Source organism: Cynocephalus volans, chromosome 8 (assembly GCF_027409185.1).
Source record: "Cynocephalus volans isolate mCynVol1 chromosome 8, mCynVol1.pri, whole genome shotgun sequence".
In the NCBI taxonomy this organism is placed as follows: domain Eukaryota; kingdom Metazoa; phylum Chordata; class Mammalia; order Dermoptera; family Cynocephalidae; genus Cynocephalus; species Cynocephalus volans.
Window position 1 is genome coordinate 58827987 of NC_084467.1, and position 17344 is coordinate 58845330.

At 37.9% G+C, this 17344-nt stretch overlaps 1 protein-coding gene across 1 annotated transcript; it reads right to left on the bottom strand.

Moving 5' to 3' along the window:
* Positions 1 to 581: 581 nt before the first annotated feature.
* Positions 582 to 16175, bottom strand: RPE65 (retinoid isomerohydrolase RPE65). The gene is made up of 11 exons (XM_063106378.1): positions 16084 to 16175; positions 15839 to 15980; positions 12343 to 12490; positions 11025 to 11106; positions 10655 to 10787; positions 10408 to 10547; positions 9588 to 9717; positions 2329 to 2443; positions 2140 to 2234; positions 1910 to 2021; positions 582 to 733 (listed from the first exon to the last, which is right to left on the bottom strand). Exons 1-11 carry the CDS (start codon positions 16158 to 16160, stop codon positions 582 to 584), a joined length of 1326 nt encoding a protein of 441 aa, XP_062962448.1. The 5' UTR covers positions 16161 to 16175.
* Positions 16176 to 17344: the final 1169 nt, after the last annotated feature.

Sequence of the window (17344 nt, forward strand, 5' to 3'; positions counted from 1 at the left end):
CAGTAATTGTCTATATTAAATGGAAAGGTTAAAGTTCATAAGCTTGAGAATCTTTAAGTAGTTATATACTTGTGAAACAATTACTGTGATTACTCTTAGATGATAGTCCCTGGTTTGAGAGAAAGTTTGGTTTGACATTCAGTAATTAGGCCTTTTTGCATGATGATGTCTTGACTCAGCAAAGCCACATCAAACCAGGTGTAGAAAACTTTGGTTTCTAAATGTTAAAAAAAATAATTGGAGCAGATAGGTACCTAAAATACACTTTTATAATAGGAATAAAAAGCAGTTTATTAAGTCCATATTCATTCCCTATCTGATTGCTTAATATTTAAAACAGTTTTTCAGTTATGGTCTGTCTGTTTTAACAGAGAAAATATTATCTAAATGTGTACCAGTTTTTTTTTTAAAAGGAAATTGCTTGCTCAACTCAGTGCTTTCTGTAAAGCACTGCGAAATTGTGTGCATCTGCAAGTTAAAACCATGACATCCAGCAGGCTGAAATTGAACAGAATTTGATTGCAGACCTGAAATTAGTTTTCTTAGTTTTGTCACCAGAAACATATCTTGCTAGAATATGTTCAGGATTTTTTGAACAATCCGTGAAAGGTGACAGGGATGTTAATCTCCACTTCAGCCCTTGCCACTTCACTCAAGTCCTTGGCATTCAGAATCAGGAGATAAGCAGGCTTTTGTCCTGCACCAGGGCTCACCACCACACTCAGAACTACACCTGTTAATCAGAAGTAAATAAGGCAGTATTGAATTTTTAAAAGCCCAGACCCATAAATTAAATGCCATTAAAATAATATAGGAGGTATACATTGATAAAGAAAACCATATGACTTGACTTTTTAATCTGACTCTTCTAACAGCTGGTTGTGTGACCACCTGAAGGGGTCTTTTAAGCTTTTTATGTTCCCTAGACTATGATATCCAGGAAGGGAATGAGCATGTCTGTCTTGCTCACTGCTGTATCTCAATATCCTATTATCATGCCTAGAACATAGTAGGTGCTCATTAAATACTCATTGAATTAATGGATCTGTGATCTTATCTGTAACCAGAGACTAGAATGCCTGGTCTACTTACTGCCAAAAAAAAAAAAAAGAAAAAAAAAGAAAAGAAAAAGAAAAAAAAGAAAAGTGACGATCAAGTGAAAAACGTGTATTAAAAGACTTTGAAATAGTAAGGTATATTATATCTACAGTTTCCAAAATATATCTGGAAGCTGACTTCCTTCAGACAAAATGAGAACAAACCTTTTGCCGTTTTGAATGGATGGGTATATGTAAAATTACTTATATGAAATGCCTCTAAAATTTATCTCATTTCTCTGTGGTTTCCTATATTTAATCCCAGACAGTATAACCTACCTTCCTGTCCCAGCTAACCAATAGTTAACTAAGACTGATGCTTTGTAATTGAGTTGCTGTTTTATAAGCTGTGGCTCTGGATCCCTTACTAGCCTCAGCTTGCTAAAAGAATAAACCAAAACTAGAGTCACAGAGCTGCATTCTCATTCTCTTTGATCTGCTAGAATACTCAGTTTCCCTTCTTAGAACTCTGTCCTTTTTCAGAAACATATCTTGGTCAGAAAAGATGAAAACCTAGAATCCATGCTGCTATTTCGTCCTTCTTCTTTCTCTCATCTAGAGTATGCATTAATGCTCTACCACAACACCAGATGGTGCTTTAGCATTTTTTTCCACTAGTAATCAACAAGACCTGACCACACGGTAAAACTCATTTTCAAATCAGTTTAAATTTTTTAGTGCTGTCCCATTCATAGTACTGAGGATCATTTCTGAACATTAGGGAATAATCAACTTAACTCCTCTCCTAAAGAACTAACACACAGAACTCCAGCAAAAAGAGAGTGATTAGAAACATCCATTGTGTTCATTACCATCATCTTCTTCCAAGGCATCTGGCTGAGAAACAAAGATGGGTTCTGATGGGTATGAATCAGGCTCTTGCCATACCCAGGTTTCTTTAGTTTTGACATTCAGCTTACAGAGCTGCTCGTAAGAAAGAAAAATCAATCAACCAACCAACCAATCAGTCAATCAGTATGCTTTCCTTAACTAGCCTATGACTCAAAGCTCTGTTCTAATATTAGTAAGATGAATTAATTACCCTGTCTGGAACAAAGTGATTCAAGCCAAGTCCATATGCGTATGTATAAGGTTTCCCGCAATACTTCTGGTAATTGATTTGAGGAAACTCAAATGCTATAAAATAGAGCACATGCTTAGGAAAACTCTGTTAATCTCTGAATGGAACATTTGTTCCCTCCCATGTGAGGTTTGCTCCAGATCATCTCACCTTGGCGAGGTCCTGAAAAGAGAACCTCAGGTTCCAGCCAGATGGTTTCGTCACTGCACAGAATTGCAGTGGCAGTTGTGTTGGGGAGCGTGACTAAATTCTTGCCTGTGTCGGCCTAAGAAAGAAGATAACAGAAGCCTCAGTGAGCAGGAAAGAAAATTCAAGCAGCCGTACATGCACACCTCCTGAGTTTTGTCTCCTGAGCTTTTTCTCAGGTCAACATGCAGGGAGGTGCAGTGCAGAAACTCTAGATGAGGAAGCCCTGCAAGGCGACCAAGGCAAGCTGTGTGTGCCTGCCAGTCACTGGTTGTGTCACTTGGGAAGTCACATAACCTCTTAGGCCATCAATTTTCTTATCTCTAAAAGGAGACTGTCCTCAAAAAAAAAAAAAGATAGGGCTTTGAGAAAAGGCCTCTGCCAAAAGAAAAAAACATGTTTTTCTGCAGAACAACAAAGACATCAACTGCCTGAGGAACAAAAGGGTGTTTATTTCTTCTATAATTAGGATATACTTTGATTTTGTTTGGGAAAAAAAAACCCATACAGTTATGTTGTCAAAGAGAAAAGAAAATAGAAAAACCACTGGACCAGATGTTTTCTAAGATCTCTTGTCACGCACATGCATATGGGTGCACACATGTACACATGATTTTTTCAGATTTATTTTATAAAAACAATGGATACCATGAGCTCTTTCTAGGAACATATCCATTTATTAATACTTTTATCAAATATTTGATTATGTTTTGTTTTTAAAAGAACCATTCTGGTTGCTCTCAATAGACTTGGGAGTAGCGGAGATGCAGGAGTGGAATCAGGGAGACCTGTTTGTCCTGCAGTAGTCCAGGCAGAAGGAAACAGTGGTTTGGACTAGGCTAGTAGCACTGGGTTAGTAAGAACTGGAAGACAGAGTCAAGAGGATTTCCTAAAGGATAGGACATGGGGTGGGGGAAAGACATGAAAGTGTCTGGCCTGAACCATTAAAAGTTGGCATTGTCACAACAACTATAGAAACTACTGCAGGTGGGGTAAGGTTTTTGGTGGAGGAAGATGAGAAGTTCTGGTCTTACTACGCTTGAGATGCCTGTTCAATACCCAAATGGAGATGGGGATTGGTAGTAAGATGTAAAAACCTCGAGTTTAGGAGAAAGTTGGAAATGTAAGTGTAGGCTGCTTTAAAGCATGAGTCTTTAAAGGGGAGTGAGTATACGAATGGGAGAGAGGCAAACTAAGAAGCAAGTTCTGGTGCCCTCCAAGAGGAGGAATGAGGGAATAGCTGATTGGGCAAAAGGAGTGAAGGGAACTTTGTAAAACGTGATGTGAGTGATCTATTGAAGTAAAAGGAAGTGATGATGTAAGAGAGAGGGGGAGAATTGCTAGAGTGATGTCCTTGAGTGGGTGAGGGAGGATGGGAGAGATTAGCTCTGGATAGGAAAGTGGGTAACTCAGTATGTGAGTACAGATGCTGGTGGGTGGGTAGAAGTGATGGCAGGAGCCTATGGTTTTTTTCCTTATTTCTTTCATTTGTTTGAGAGAAATAGGAAGCATAGTCATCAGCTGCATATGGAGGTGGGAGGTGGGAGGTGTTAAAAGTTTGAAGAGAAGAGGGTGTGGAATATTTAGCAAAGTGGAAGAGTAAGTGAAGTCGGAAAATGTTGCAACAAGGTTTGTGGTCACGCATTTAAAATTGGATGGATTAACATGATTGTGTGTTTTCAGTACAATCTATTTAACCTCAGAAGTACAAGCATGGAATGAGTGGAGAGCTGAATTTAACTAGGGTTGTCATTTTGACAAATGAGTTCGATAAAATAAGAAAGAGGCAAGAGAAATAAATGAGGGTCTATATGAGGGGGTGATTATAATTATTGACTATGGAATTAAAATTAAGTGAGGAGGAAGTGGTGGGAATTGCAGTAGGGCAAGTGATGTTGGAAGATAAAGGGTGGTAGTCAAGGTGTGTCATGCATGAAACAGATTGGAAGCAGCAGTTGTAGGTAATGGCCAGGTCAAGAATATGACTTCTGAGAGTGAGGGGCTGAGATAGAAAAGAAGACAAGATCAGAGGAAGAGGTCAAGGAACCAAGAAGCCAGGTTGTTAGAAAAATCACCTATGATGTGTATATTGAAGTCATCAAGAATTAAGAGACAGAAGTAGAGCTGGGAAGAGAGTGACATTGAACCAGGAGGGAGAGGAGGTGTTGATTAGTAGATGACAACAATAATGAGGGGTGTAGAGGGTACTTCAAAAAGTTTGTGAAAAAGTGGAATTGAAAGAAAGTACAAATCTTTCCATGAACTTTTTGAAGATCCTTGTGTGTGTGTGTGTGTGTGTGTGTGTGTGTATATACACATATATATACATATATATGTATATATGTATGTATACACATATATATGTATATATGTATGTATACACACATATATGTATATATGTATGTATACACACATATATGTATATATGTATGTATACACACATATATGTATATATGTATGTATACACACATATATGTATACATGTATGCATACACACATATATGTATATATGTATGTATACACACATATATGTATATATGTATGTATACACACATATATGTATATATGTATGTATACACACATATATGTATATATGTATGTATACACACATATGTATGTATATGCATGTATATATATGCATAAATACATGTATACACACACACATATATACACACATACATACACACACACACATATATGTAAGTATGTATACACACACAGACACAAATACACACTGCTTGGCTATTATGATTAGATGAAATGGGATTAAAAATTGGGAGATATTAAGTGTGGTTGGAGGATACAGTGGTCCGGAAGCAGCAAAAAGCTTCAAGGACACCTACACCAACTCCAGGTATGAGAGAGTACAGAGGATGAACTACCTCCCCTGGAAATTACTGCTGGAGAGACCAGTGTCCTCAGGAGACAGCCAGATATTAAAGAAAGAAAGTGGAAAGAACATTCTGAGAAGAGAACATAGGGGATTTTTTTGGTGGTGGACTATGAATTAATAGTAAATAGTAGGAGATTTTCAGGATAGAAAAGGGATGGGAGGAGAGAAGAAAATAGATGAATAGGTTTTGTGAGATTTTGTGAAATGGAGGTAAATACCAATGTCTATGTTGAACATATCATTTATGGGGTTTTAAGTGCTTTTACTCTATTCTATCTTGTTTTTTATATTACTAAATTAGGTTTTTAATATAAGAAATCTGTAATACTATCTTTGTTTTCTTGAAGAAACTAGATCCTTCTTTTGACTTCTTCTTTTAAATTTACCCTTTGACGCAGCAATCTCACTTCTGAGAATTCATCCTACTCATATGTCTGCACATATATGAAGTGACATACCTATAAACTTATTTCTTGTGACATTATTTGTAATAGCCAAAGATGAAAAACAATTCTCATGCCCAGCAGTAAGGGATTGGTCCAGTAAACTTGTGTATGTTCACAAAAAGACTACTGTGCAGTTGGAAAAAGCAAGATCTTCAGTATACATTGTTAAATAAAACAAGCAAGGTACGAAACAGTGAATAGAGAAAGTTACTTTTTTGTAAGAGAATGAGAAATAATAATTATATTTTTGTATATACATATATATTTATATTTTCTTATTTGCATAAATAAGGAAAAAGGAAGACATTAATAAAAGTTACACATAGGAAATGAGGAGGAATGGAATGGAATAGATGGAGAGAGGCTTGGAGTGAGACTTCCTGATGTATATATACACACCTTTGTATATTGTTTTGATTGTTTTGATGATCTAAATGTACTGCCTTTCCAAAAATAATAATATGTATATATATTTAAAGATGCTACCATTATCTTAATCAGTAAACTGAAACCTCAGTCATTTATACTCTATCCTCTCCTTAGCTCTTCTCATCCTTTTCTTGATCTGTTTACCTCTCTTCCCCTAATTTATGATCTTTGTACTTTTCCTCTCATTGCCAAACCTTTACCAGTGTAGACTCAGTAACTGCCCCCAGTCATTCACCTTTAGTTCCTTGACACCTGATCTTTGCTTCTCACGCTACCACCTTGGAGATCACTAAGCCCAGTGTTTTGTTCTTAGTCTTCATCCTTCTCAACTTATCTATAGCAATGGGCACCACTGTAACTCTCTCTTGCCCTAACAGATGTGGCATCACCTTCGCTTAGCAGTAACTAGGGCTCTCTGGTGGCTCTTTCTGTTCTTTTTCTGGTTCTTCTTTTTCTACCACATGATTTCTCGAGCTTCTGTGCTTGGCTATCATTTCTTCTCTCTTGGTATTCTCTGGCTATCAATTTTCTCATTATAAAAAGAAGCAAAATTTTAAAGTTTCTTTTATAAGACCTATCCTAAAGTTTGATTTTCCCCTTGTTAGTAGTGTCATCTACCTGTTCTTATATATTTGATCATCATTTCAACATCGATAACTATCAGCTTTTCTCCTGTTTAAAAACCTTCACTGTCTCCCCATTACCTCCCCAAAGAAGTACAAACCTCTTAGCCTGATCTTAAAGTCTTTCAAAATTACCAACTGAAAACATACCAACTGGATATGTTGTCCCCGCAAAGACTCATGTGGAAATCTGATCCCCAGTGTGACAGTGTTGGAAGCTGTTTGAGTCATGGGGGTGGATCCCTCATGAATGGATTAATGCTCTCCCTGGGGAAAAATGGGTAGTGAGTGAGTTCACACTTGGTTAGTTCCTGTGAGAGCTGGTTGTTTAAAAGACACTGGCACCTCCTCTCTCTCTCTTGCTTCCTCTTGTCATGTGATCTGTTTGTCCCTGCTGGCTGCCTGGCCACTTTCTGCCATCAGTAGAAGCAATCTGAGGCCTGTGCCAGATGCAGCTGTTCCAGAATCATAAGCCAAATAAATCTCTGTGGCTTTTTACCCATTTATTCCAGTACTTTTCCTTTTGTTCTGGCCACTTGGATCACAGCCAGGTCTCTCTGCCTGCCTCCCTACTTCTCTCCTCAAACTGTTCTTCCAGTCAGCAACTGTTTGGCTTCAACACCATCTTCACCTGCCATACTGTCCATTGCAGGATCTCCTCAAACAAGTCTGCCTGCTCCATCCTCTGACTAGCTAAAGCAATTTATTCCTCCCTCACAGTACTCATTCCATGCTGACATGCATTATTATTACTGAACCACCTTCCTTCTTTCTACTCTAGGTAGTGGATTCCATGAGAAGAAGTGTATCCTATTGGTCTACACACTGAAAAAACTAGTATGATGCCTGTTGTAGTGGTTGTTTGGAAAGAGAAGGCAGGGACTAGGGTGACACTAGACATTTTTCATCATCATTGAAGTTTTACAGTCAATAATTGGGTGGTCTTTCATCAGGCAATGATGATCACACATTTAGGAAAATCTGTCCTTTTTTTTCTGTTTTGGAATATATTTCCTTAATTTAAAAATGATTGTGATTTTACCATTATTAGAAAAGTAAGAGTTTACCAAAATCAACAGACTCATTCATTTCTTAAGTATTTTATGGATGTTCAACTACATGCCAGAGATGTGCTTCTTAAGGCAGAGCAAGAGTTCTTAGGGTACCTAGACGGACCTCTCACCGTGATCTTTCTTGTAAGCTCCAGCTACATGAACAGCAGCTGTCTATTGAACATTTCTGCTGAGATGACACATGGGTACTTTAAACTCAATGTGTATACAACAAATCTTACTCTTTTTCCTGCAAACCAGTTCTTCCTACTCCTGTGTTTCCAATTCAACAAACTGTACTATTATCCACTCAACTACTCAGGGTGGAAATACGGAAGTTGTTCTAAACTCCTTCGTCTCCTTTACCCCTCACATATAGTTAGACATCAACTCCTGTTGGTTCTATCATTGAGCTGACTCAGCTTTGTACTTTCCTTTATCTCTCAGTTGCCATTTTCTTTACAGGTATTTATCCTTTTTTATTTGCCCCATTGCATTAATCCTCTAATAGGGTTCTTAGTCTCTAAACTCCCCACCTTCCAATATGTCCTCCATGATGCTGCCAGTGTGGGCTTTCTAAAACACAGATACGATCATGCTCTACACACACCACACACTCTTTTTAGCTCCCTATCATTTGAATAACACTTGAAGGCTTATAAAGCCTCTTACAATATCACCCTAATCCATCTTTCCAATCCCTCTTCTTCCCAGTCCTCCCAGTGAATGAGCCCCAGCAACTACTTTACGTTTCCATGTTGTGCCTTGCTTTTTAAACTCTTGCTTGCTTTTGTAGAAGCTGTTTCACCTGTCTGTCATGCCCAGCCTCAGTCTCCTTCCCACTTTCTCCTTTTTGATAAAGCTTATGAGCTTGCTTAAGAGCAGTAGTGTCTGGTTCTAAATTGCGTTTCTTTTTCTACTATGTCTAAGACTTTGGTACAATGTTTTACATTCCATGTAGCTGCCTCAACCCCTTTTGTGCAACTACGGAGTGTATAGATGTAAGAGAGAGTGTATGTTCATATAAGAAGATTATATTTTTCTTGATTTTCATTGGCGTTTCCATGAAACTAAAAATCCTAAATGTTACTCTGGTTATTCTAAAAAGACAGTCACTAAATACAGGGGAGAAAACGTAGGAATAAAGAGATGACTGTCTAATGTTATTAATGATCTTTATTCTCTAGTGATGTTTCCAGAAGATTTATAGAAAACCAAAATAATGGACTGATTTTCCTACAAGGGTACTTTTTGATGCTTCATCTCTCCAGAATTTCAAATTATTTATTTATCTATTGACAAAGAATCCTAGGAATCAGTGGGTCTGCACTATTCACTGAGAAAAAGGGGCCGGTAAGGGATTGCAACCCTTGGCTTGGTGTGGTCCGCACCACGCTCAGCCAGTGAGTGCACCGGCCATCCCTATATAGGATTCGAACCTGCGGCCTCGGCGCTAATAGCACTGCACTCTCCCAAGTGAGCCACGGCGCCAGCCCAGAAAATATATTTTAAAAAGGATTTTGTAAAGGAAAGAACAGGAGATTTTGAATCACAAAACCTGGTTCTCATCCTGGCTCTGCTATGAGTACACTTGGCTTTTGTTAAGTCACATCACTTTTCTCAGCTTCAGATTCCTAGTTTGTAAAATGAAGGGAGTTTAGTTTATTTTTAAAGTTCATTCCAGCTCTGAAATTTCAAGACTTTATATATAAACATGATCAATTTCTGTGAGAGATGAAACATTCTGGTTGTATCAAAAATCTACGTAGAAGGAGGTTACCTTGTCAATATTCAAAGGAAGTACATATCTCCTAACTTCAGGTTGGGGAGCCTTTCTGGCATTTTTTTTTACCTCTTCCCAGTTCTCACGTAAATTGGCTAAATATAGGTAATTATAAACAAATTCAAATCTGCAAAAATAAGAAGTCAAACATGAGCACAGACAATAACAAATAATTTTAGAGAGATGATTCATGCCTTTAAAAAGCACAAGCACCTGCCTTTTTTTCATTTCATAACCGAGAAACTGCTAATGACCCAGGTATATTAGAGCCATTTCCTCCTGCCCACGCAGGATGAAAAAAAAAAAGTAAGAAAGAAAAAGAAACCTGCCCCTTGGATGTTTAAATATCAGCAGCCTTAGACAATTTCTGTTCTGCTCCTCTCTCACTATTCTGTTTATGTCTTTAGGGCTATTGCCTTTTTAGTGACTTGGCCAGTCTGAAAAAAGCATGCTTCTTTTTCCCAGTTTCAGAGTGGGTGAGGCTTAAGTCCCCTGCCCCTGCCCCCTTCTCCCCCACCGAGGGATCTTGTCAAGTTTAGGCTCACTTCTCAGGTCACAGAACTTTTAATTTTCAGGTCTGGTTCATGGATCCAATTGGTTTTCAATCATTAACCATAGGTTTGATGTTCAGTTTGTGAGTGTTTCTGATGACCTAAACTCCCTACTGCTTTTCCAGTTACATTTTTTGGCTCTCACATACCTATCTCTTGCTTTTTTAGATTGATTCAGGTTAAACACTGAGAGCATCCTCTCTCTGAAAGTGTCCTAATTCCAGGAGCAACTGGAGATGTAACATGTCTCCAACATCTTTTCTTACCCTTTCCAGCAACAGAGATCCACAATCAGAAACCCATTGTCTTCATAGGTGTTGATGTGATGGAAGAGGTTGAAAGAAGAAGTCCTGTATTTATAATTGAGGTACTTTCTTCTTTTCTTGTCAGCAATATGAAGCCAAACCTTGAAAAATGAGAAAAATATTTTGATGCATTTGAAAAGGAAAAGAGTATACATGATGAAACATGCCTCCTTCAGAATCAAACTTGACAAATAAATCTGAGACTTACCCCCATGGTTTCATTGGACTCAAAACAATCCATGTAGTTGGCTCCCCAGAGACTCCATGAAGAAAGGAACTTGAACAGGTTAATTTTGACTGGCGTCTCCACAAAAACAATATAGTTGGGAGTCAGACCAAAACTGTTTGGAAACACAAATGGGCTTGTGAATGGAAGGGCTGATTCTCAAGCCACAAAGAAATATGTATACACGAGGTATGCTCAGTTATGTCAATCAACAATGCCTACATGAAATTAATTATGTTTAAATTTAGATTTCTGTAAGAGAATGTTGTGATCAGGATAGGTATCAAAGGTAGGCAAAGCAGATCTTTAAATGTGAGTTTTCCTGAAGATTCATAGCAGGCCTTCAAGTTACCTATGGACGTAAGATGGCTTGAACCGATCACTGCAGGGGAATTGAACAACGACCTCTGACTTGCTTATTGGATCTTCCTTGTCTGAAATAAAGTGGTTTTAAAAGGCTTTGGAACAGCCTCTTATTTATTTATTTATTTATTTATTTATTTATTTATTTAATACAAAGCATTTAGAACAGCTTATACAAGCAAAAAAAAAAAAAAAATACATTTTCTGATCTGTTTTCCTTCCAAACTTATTTTCATTTTCTCAGTCATTGGCATTTCTTAGTGAAATTTCATGTGAAGCTGCAATCACTCAGGAAAATCCAAATAGCAACAGATTTGGAAGAGTGCACTCAAATAGGGTTGTGGCAGGCAGGGTATAATGGAGTCACATCTTGCAGCAACTTAGGTGGGGTTTAAGTCAGGGGAGTAAGGCAAAAGTTTAGTATGGTCAAAATGACTTTTACAATATCTTAAGATGCCTAAAAAGTATAGTATAGATAGGTTTGTATTAATAGCCCTATACAATAATTCTTATGTACATTAAAGTTTATTCACTATTAAGTCAGTGGTTCTCAAACCTTAATGTGCACCAAAATTGCATAAAGTTCTTCTTGAATTACTGATTGCAGGACCCACTCCCAGATTTTCTTATTCAGTCTGCTTGGGGTGGGGTTCAAAATTTATATTTCTAACATCAACCAAGAGATGCTGCTGGTCCAAGTACTACGCTTTGAGAACTGTACAAAGCAATACTAAGCAAAAATCCATGTGAATTCAAATAATTGTACCATCAAGATGGTTATCAATAAACCTGACAATGAATGGATAATTCTAGAGTACTCTTTATTCCATTTTAATTCTTTTTTAAAAAGTATTAATGAGTTAATAGATTTGTTTGTAGTTTTTGGAATTAAACACAAAATACTTAATATATTCTCATATATATACATACATATATATATGTATGCTATTATGCACATATATATGTTTGTTTAATTGAATTTTGCCTGGCACATGAATAAGTGCTCTATAAATGTTTGCAAGATTTGAATATAAATTGTATATAATCAAATTCATATATGTACTACATCTTGAAACATTGTAGAATTGAACTGGGCCACTTTATTTTCAAGTTGTCACCTCTCTCTGTGGTTTCCTTGGGCATTAGTTCCTGGTAGGGTAGGGGTGAGGGCAGTTGTTCTAAAGTCTGAATAATTTTACTATGCATATAATGCTATCTCGACATTCGGATCTGGCATCCTGTATTTCCAGTAACTTTCTCACAACATAGATACTTGTTTTCAGAAGAAGAAAGACTGGCAAACTTACCTGCCTGCAGTGGAGGGATCTTTACAATATTGTAGGCAATTGAAAAATTTTTCCCAAAGCAATTACCAATGTTGTAGACGGTTCCATCATTTTCAATGTGGGGGTGAGCAGTGGCTCCATTGACCGAGACGTAGTTGCAAAGATCAACCTATGGAAGGGGAGTAAATGTCATCTGTGATAAGAGAAACTTTGCATTGCATCTGTGTCCCTAGGTCTGACCCCACCACTACCCTTTCACTTTCACTCTCAGTGCACTTTCTCTTTCTTTCCATCCCTTAGGATCCTACCCTCTTTCAGTTCTGCCTGAAGCCCCACCTTCAGTGCGGAACTCTCCTTTGACCCCCATGCTGACTCCTCACATGTCTGAAATCTGGAGTTCTCCATGGCTGTGCTCTTCATTTGATGTATACCATACACTGCTTTGGTTAGTTACTTTTCTTTTGGCACATACCAGTTGAAGTCAAACGATGACAAATTTGAGTCTTGGGAATTCTTTATATTCTTCTTATTGTATTAGATTGAATTGTATGAAGTTGCTTGTACTCAATAATTTTTGATTTACAAAAATGGCGATTTTGTATGGTGCAACCTAAATACCAAACCCAATGTGTTGCACATAGTATGAGTTTGGAATAGAAAGAGACCTCAGGATTTAGCTACTATAGAAAGTCTCAACCTAAATAGACTTCAAGGGAACCATTAATCTCTTGGAATCAAATGCAAACATTTTTGGAGAGATGATTCAACATTTCAGTTTGGAGTCTCATAAGAAATTCCTTCTGTTTGGTTAGGAGAATATTTTTTAAAGCATAGGGTGTTTCTAGCATCCTTATTTAAATAATGGGCAAGACATTTATTTGTTTATTTATTCCATCATTTATCAAGTGCTCTTTGAGCTTCTAGTATGTGCCAGGCACTGTGTCAGGACCTAGGAAAACACAGAAGGTCTGTGATTCAAGAACTTCAGTCTAGACCTGTGCAGTCCAATATAATAGCCACTAGTTACATGTAGCAATTTAAATATAAATTAATTATAATCAGATAAAACTTCAAATTCAGTTCCTCAGTCACAGTAGCCACATTTCAAGTGCTCAGTAGCACTTGGACAATGCAGGTGTAGAACATTTCCTTCCATCATTGCAGAAAGTTCTGTTGGATGGCACTGTATTAAACCAATAAGCTGGCATAAAGTGCAGTGAGTGCAAAATGGTATCTGTAGAAAAAGGCCATCCAACCCAGACTGGGGGATTAGGCTGTCTTCCTGAGGGTTATGACTCTAACTAGTGCTTGAAAGATGAGTGGAAGTCGGTCAGGTGGAGTAGGATGATGGTGTGTTCCAGGGAGTGGGAATCCTAATGTAAAGGCACAGAATTGTGAAGAAGAATGAATTACTAGTCATTTGGCATGGCTGCTGTAATGAGCATGGTGCAGGCGTCAGGGGGAGTAAGTAGGGACTAGCTCTAAAGGCTCTCGTTTGGAGTTTACCTTGGAAACTACGGGTGCCCTAGATAGAGTAACACATTTATACTTGCACTTTACAAAACTTGCTTCTTTTTCATGAAGGACATTGTATTTAAGTGAATCAGAGGCAAAAGCATTGGTTAGGAGGCTATTTCAGTAATAGTAAAGAAAAAAATCTCAAACTTTCTAACTACATTTTTATATGAAGTCAGGGTATAGTGCTATTCACAATGGAAGCAGACCCCTAATAAAGTCTATTTTGGAGCCATATTATAGATTGTACATTTCCAATTAAAATACCATGCAACTAAAATACAGATTCACTATCAGAGTCAGATGAATGGCTAAGAAACTCAGCTTTAGTTCTTCTCTAAGTGATTTACACATACACTGTGTATGGTTACACACACACATCAAAGACAAGAAAGAGCTATTGAGTGCACATATTAAGAGTTAGTAAATAGCCTGTTGAGAACTGTAAATCAGCTCGTGATATTGAGACCCAGTGTCAGGGCTATTTTTCCTTTCTATTTCTAATACCGCCGCATTTACAGTTCTGGTCTTGAATCCCACCTATTGATTTTCTAGCCACCCCTTATCTCTTTTGCCCTCCCATGCAGCTCACACATAGCTTCCTGATTAAACATCTTAAAGCACATCTTTGCTTATACCACTTATTTGAGCAAAAACTTTCAGTAGCTTCCCATCAGCTAAATAATTTATTTCAAATTTTTAGCCCATTATTCAAGCTTTTAGTTTCATCCTATCCTGAGTTCCACTATTCCCCTTGACACTACATGCTCTTGATGACTAGTTTTCAACTGAGAGTGTTATCACCCACTAGGGAGAGATTTGGAAATATCAAGAGCATTCTGGGTTTGTACAATGATTGAGGAGACATGACTGGTACTTAGCAGATAGGGCCAGGAATGCCAAGCCTCTGCAATGTGAGGGACAATCCCCACTATGTAGTTACCTCCTCTCCAACATTTACCTACATTGTGGGGATTGTTCCTCACATTGCAAGATATTTGCCATGTCTAGCCAAAAGAGATTATTCTTTAGTTTCTATGAACATATCACTTGTTTTCCTACCTCTGTGCCTTTGATCATGTTACCCCTTCCATCTAGAATGTCCTTTCTCGAAATTCACTGACCTCTCCTTTAATTCCAGCTCAAATGTAAGTCCTTTAAACCTTCCTTGATCTGCCCCACCTTGTATCATCTACTACTGCCAAAAGTAACCTTTTTCTCATCCGTGCTTTCTTAGAAGGTTTTCCTTCTAAAGGATTCATTACATTTGGTGTCCTATTATAGTTAAGTTGTATACTTGTTTAATTTCCCCTTCTAGATGTTAAGCTTCCTGAAGACAAGAACAATGCCTTGCAAGTAGGTATGTTTTAACAAATATTGGTTGAAAATGTAGATCTACTCATATTTTAAGGAATGTGGCATGGAGATTGCCTAAGTTCTCCGCAAAATCTGTTACTTCCTAATATGGCTGATATTTTGCTCTATTCTATTTCATTTAAAATATTGCTTTATTTCTACTAAAATATGTTTACAATAAGAGGCAAATTGGTGCAACATATTTGTCAAGAATCATGAATAGCAGGGTTTCCAATAAAAATAGCCACAATTTTTTGAGCACCCAATGTGGTACATATTATATGGTCCATGCTGGCCTATAAAAGCCATGAAGGGCAAAGATCATGTTGTCTTACTCATTGATGTATCTTTTGCCTCTACTATAAGTTGTGGTACACGGAAAGCACCCAATAAATATTTGTGGATGAACAAATGAAGGAATATGTTAGGCATTTGATATGGTTTTCCTCCAATCCATCTAAGTGTTTAAAATTTCATAGGTGAAGAAACAAAATTTGCCCTATGTCACAGAGCTAGCAGTTGGTGACAAAGCAAGGATTTGAAACTTAATCTTGTTCTCATGTTTCCACCAAATTGCACAGTTGATTTAATTCTCTGTTCCAAATTCTAAATTCCTGAGCAACCTCACCTGAGCACTGTGTCCTACCTGCTTAATTGTCTCCAAGGTCTCCGGATTAATCTTTGTAATAAAGTTGGTCTCTGTGCAGGCATAGTAATCTTCTCCCACTGGGTAGACATTAACAAGGGCATTGTCGGTAATCTCCACTCCTCGAAAGTAAGAAAAAAACCTGCAGAAGCAAATGAATTTTTCAGTCCAATACCTTTCAAGCCATGAGAGAAAAATGGCTAATGTAAAATGTCTTTAATAACATGCAGTTTGGTTTCAGTAACCTGGAAAATATATTCTTGCAGGGATCTGGGAAAGCACAGGTGCCAAATTCCGTTATGACGATCCTCTTCTCAGTCATTGCCCGAACGTAAGCATCAGTGCGGATGAACCTGAAGGACATTGAAACACAGGAAAAGGTCATAGAGAGGAGCACTCAGTGCAGTCCGTGTGGAGCTTAGAACGGTCCCTCTATGTGTCTTCACCAAGTCAGAATCATAAATGCACAGCCTGAAGAATAAAGAGTATTGTCAGCTCACTTTCTTGGGGTGACAGAGAGGGAAAGAGACACTATTCCATGAACTTAAGTTTATGTCTTCTAAATCTCACAGTGACAAATGAGAAAATAGAGGTTCACAGAAGTTAAGGGATTGGCATGTGTGTCTGAGTTGGCTTACAAACCAGGTTGGCCAGAGCTGGGCAATGTGGACTTTCCATATTATGCTATATAGCCCGATGGGTGGTTCATGCAGAACCTCTGACTCCCTGTAGCCTGTAACCTATCAACCTACAGTGGGCAAATAAAGGACAGGGTATGCTGAATTATCTTTCTCAATCTCTCTCTGTCTCTCTTGTGTTTTTCTTCAATTTAAAAAACTACTCAGCTACTTTTTAAAGTAGGTATTCTTGAATTCAGTCTCTTGATGGCATAGGCCCATCTGCTGAGCCATATCCCAGGCTGGACGGCACACACTGCCTAGGATTTCTCATGTGGAGAGCCGATTAAAATCTGATTTTGCACTTGTATAAAGAGGAAAAAGTACCCAGGTCTTTAGGAGGCATATGAAAGCTTTATCTGAACTCCAAAATATGCTCTCTTAGCTAAATTTTTGCTTAACACGATCTGTTTCTCTTCTAGGACAGTCCAAGTTACCCTGACTACTTCATTTACTCTTCCTTTTGATGTCTCTTCAGAAATGCCTAAAACGTTTGCCGATCAAGAAAGCCACTAACGGGCTTGAGTGTTAAAGCAGAAGACAAAGTATTTATTGTGGTGTTAATGGGGGCTTCCTGGAGTGATGACTTAGACCTTCAAGTCTTTTAGCAACAATCTCTTGTTTTTACAAAACTTCTCTTTCTGGTATTGCTAAGACATACATGATCCTTCCCACCTTTGTGGCACCCCTTCCTCCTTCCCAGTGGCATTTCTGAGTATAAAAAAAGGAAAAGCATCAAGACAATAATAATAACAACTGTAACAATCAACTGTAATTATTACTGAGTGCTACCTATGTGCTAGACACCGTGTTCTCATTTAATCCTTGT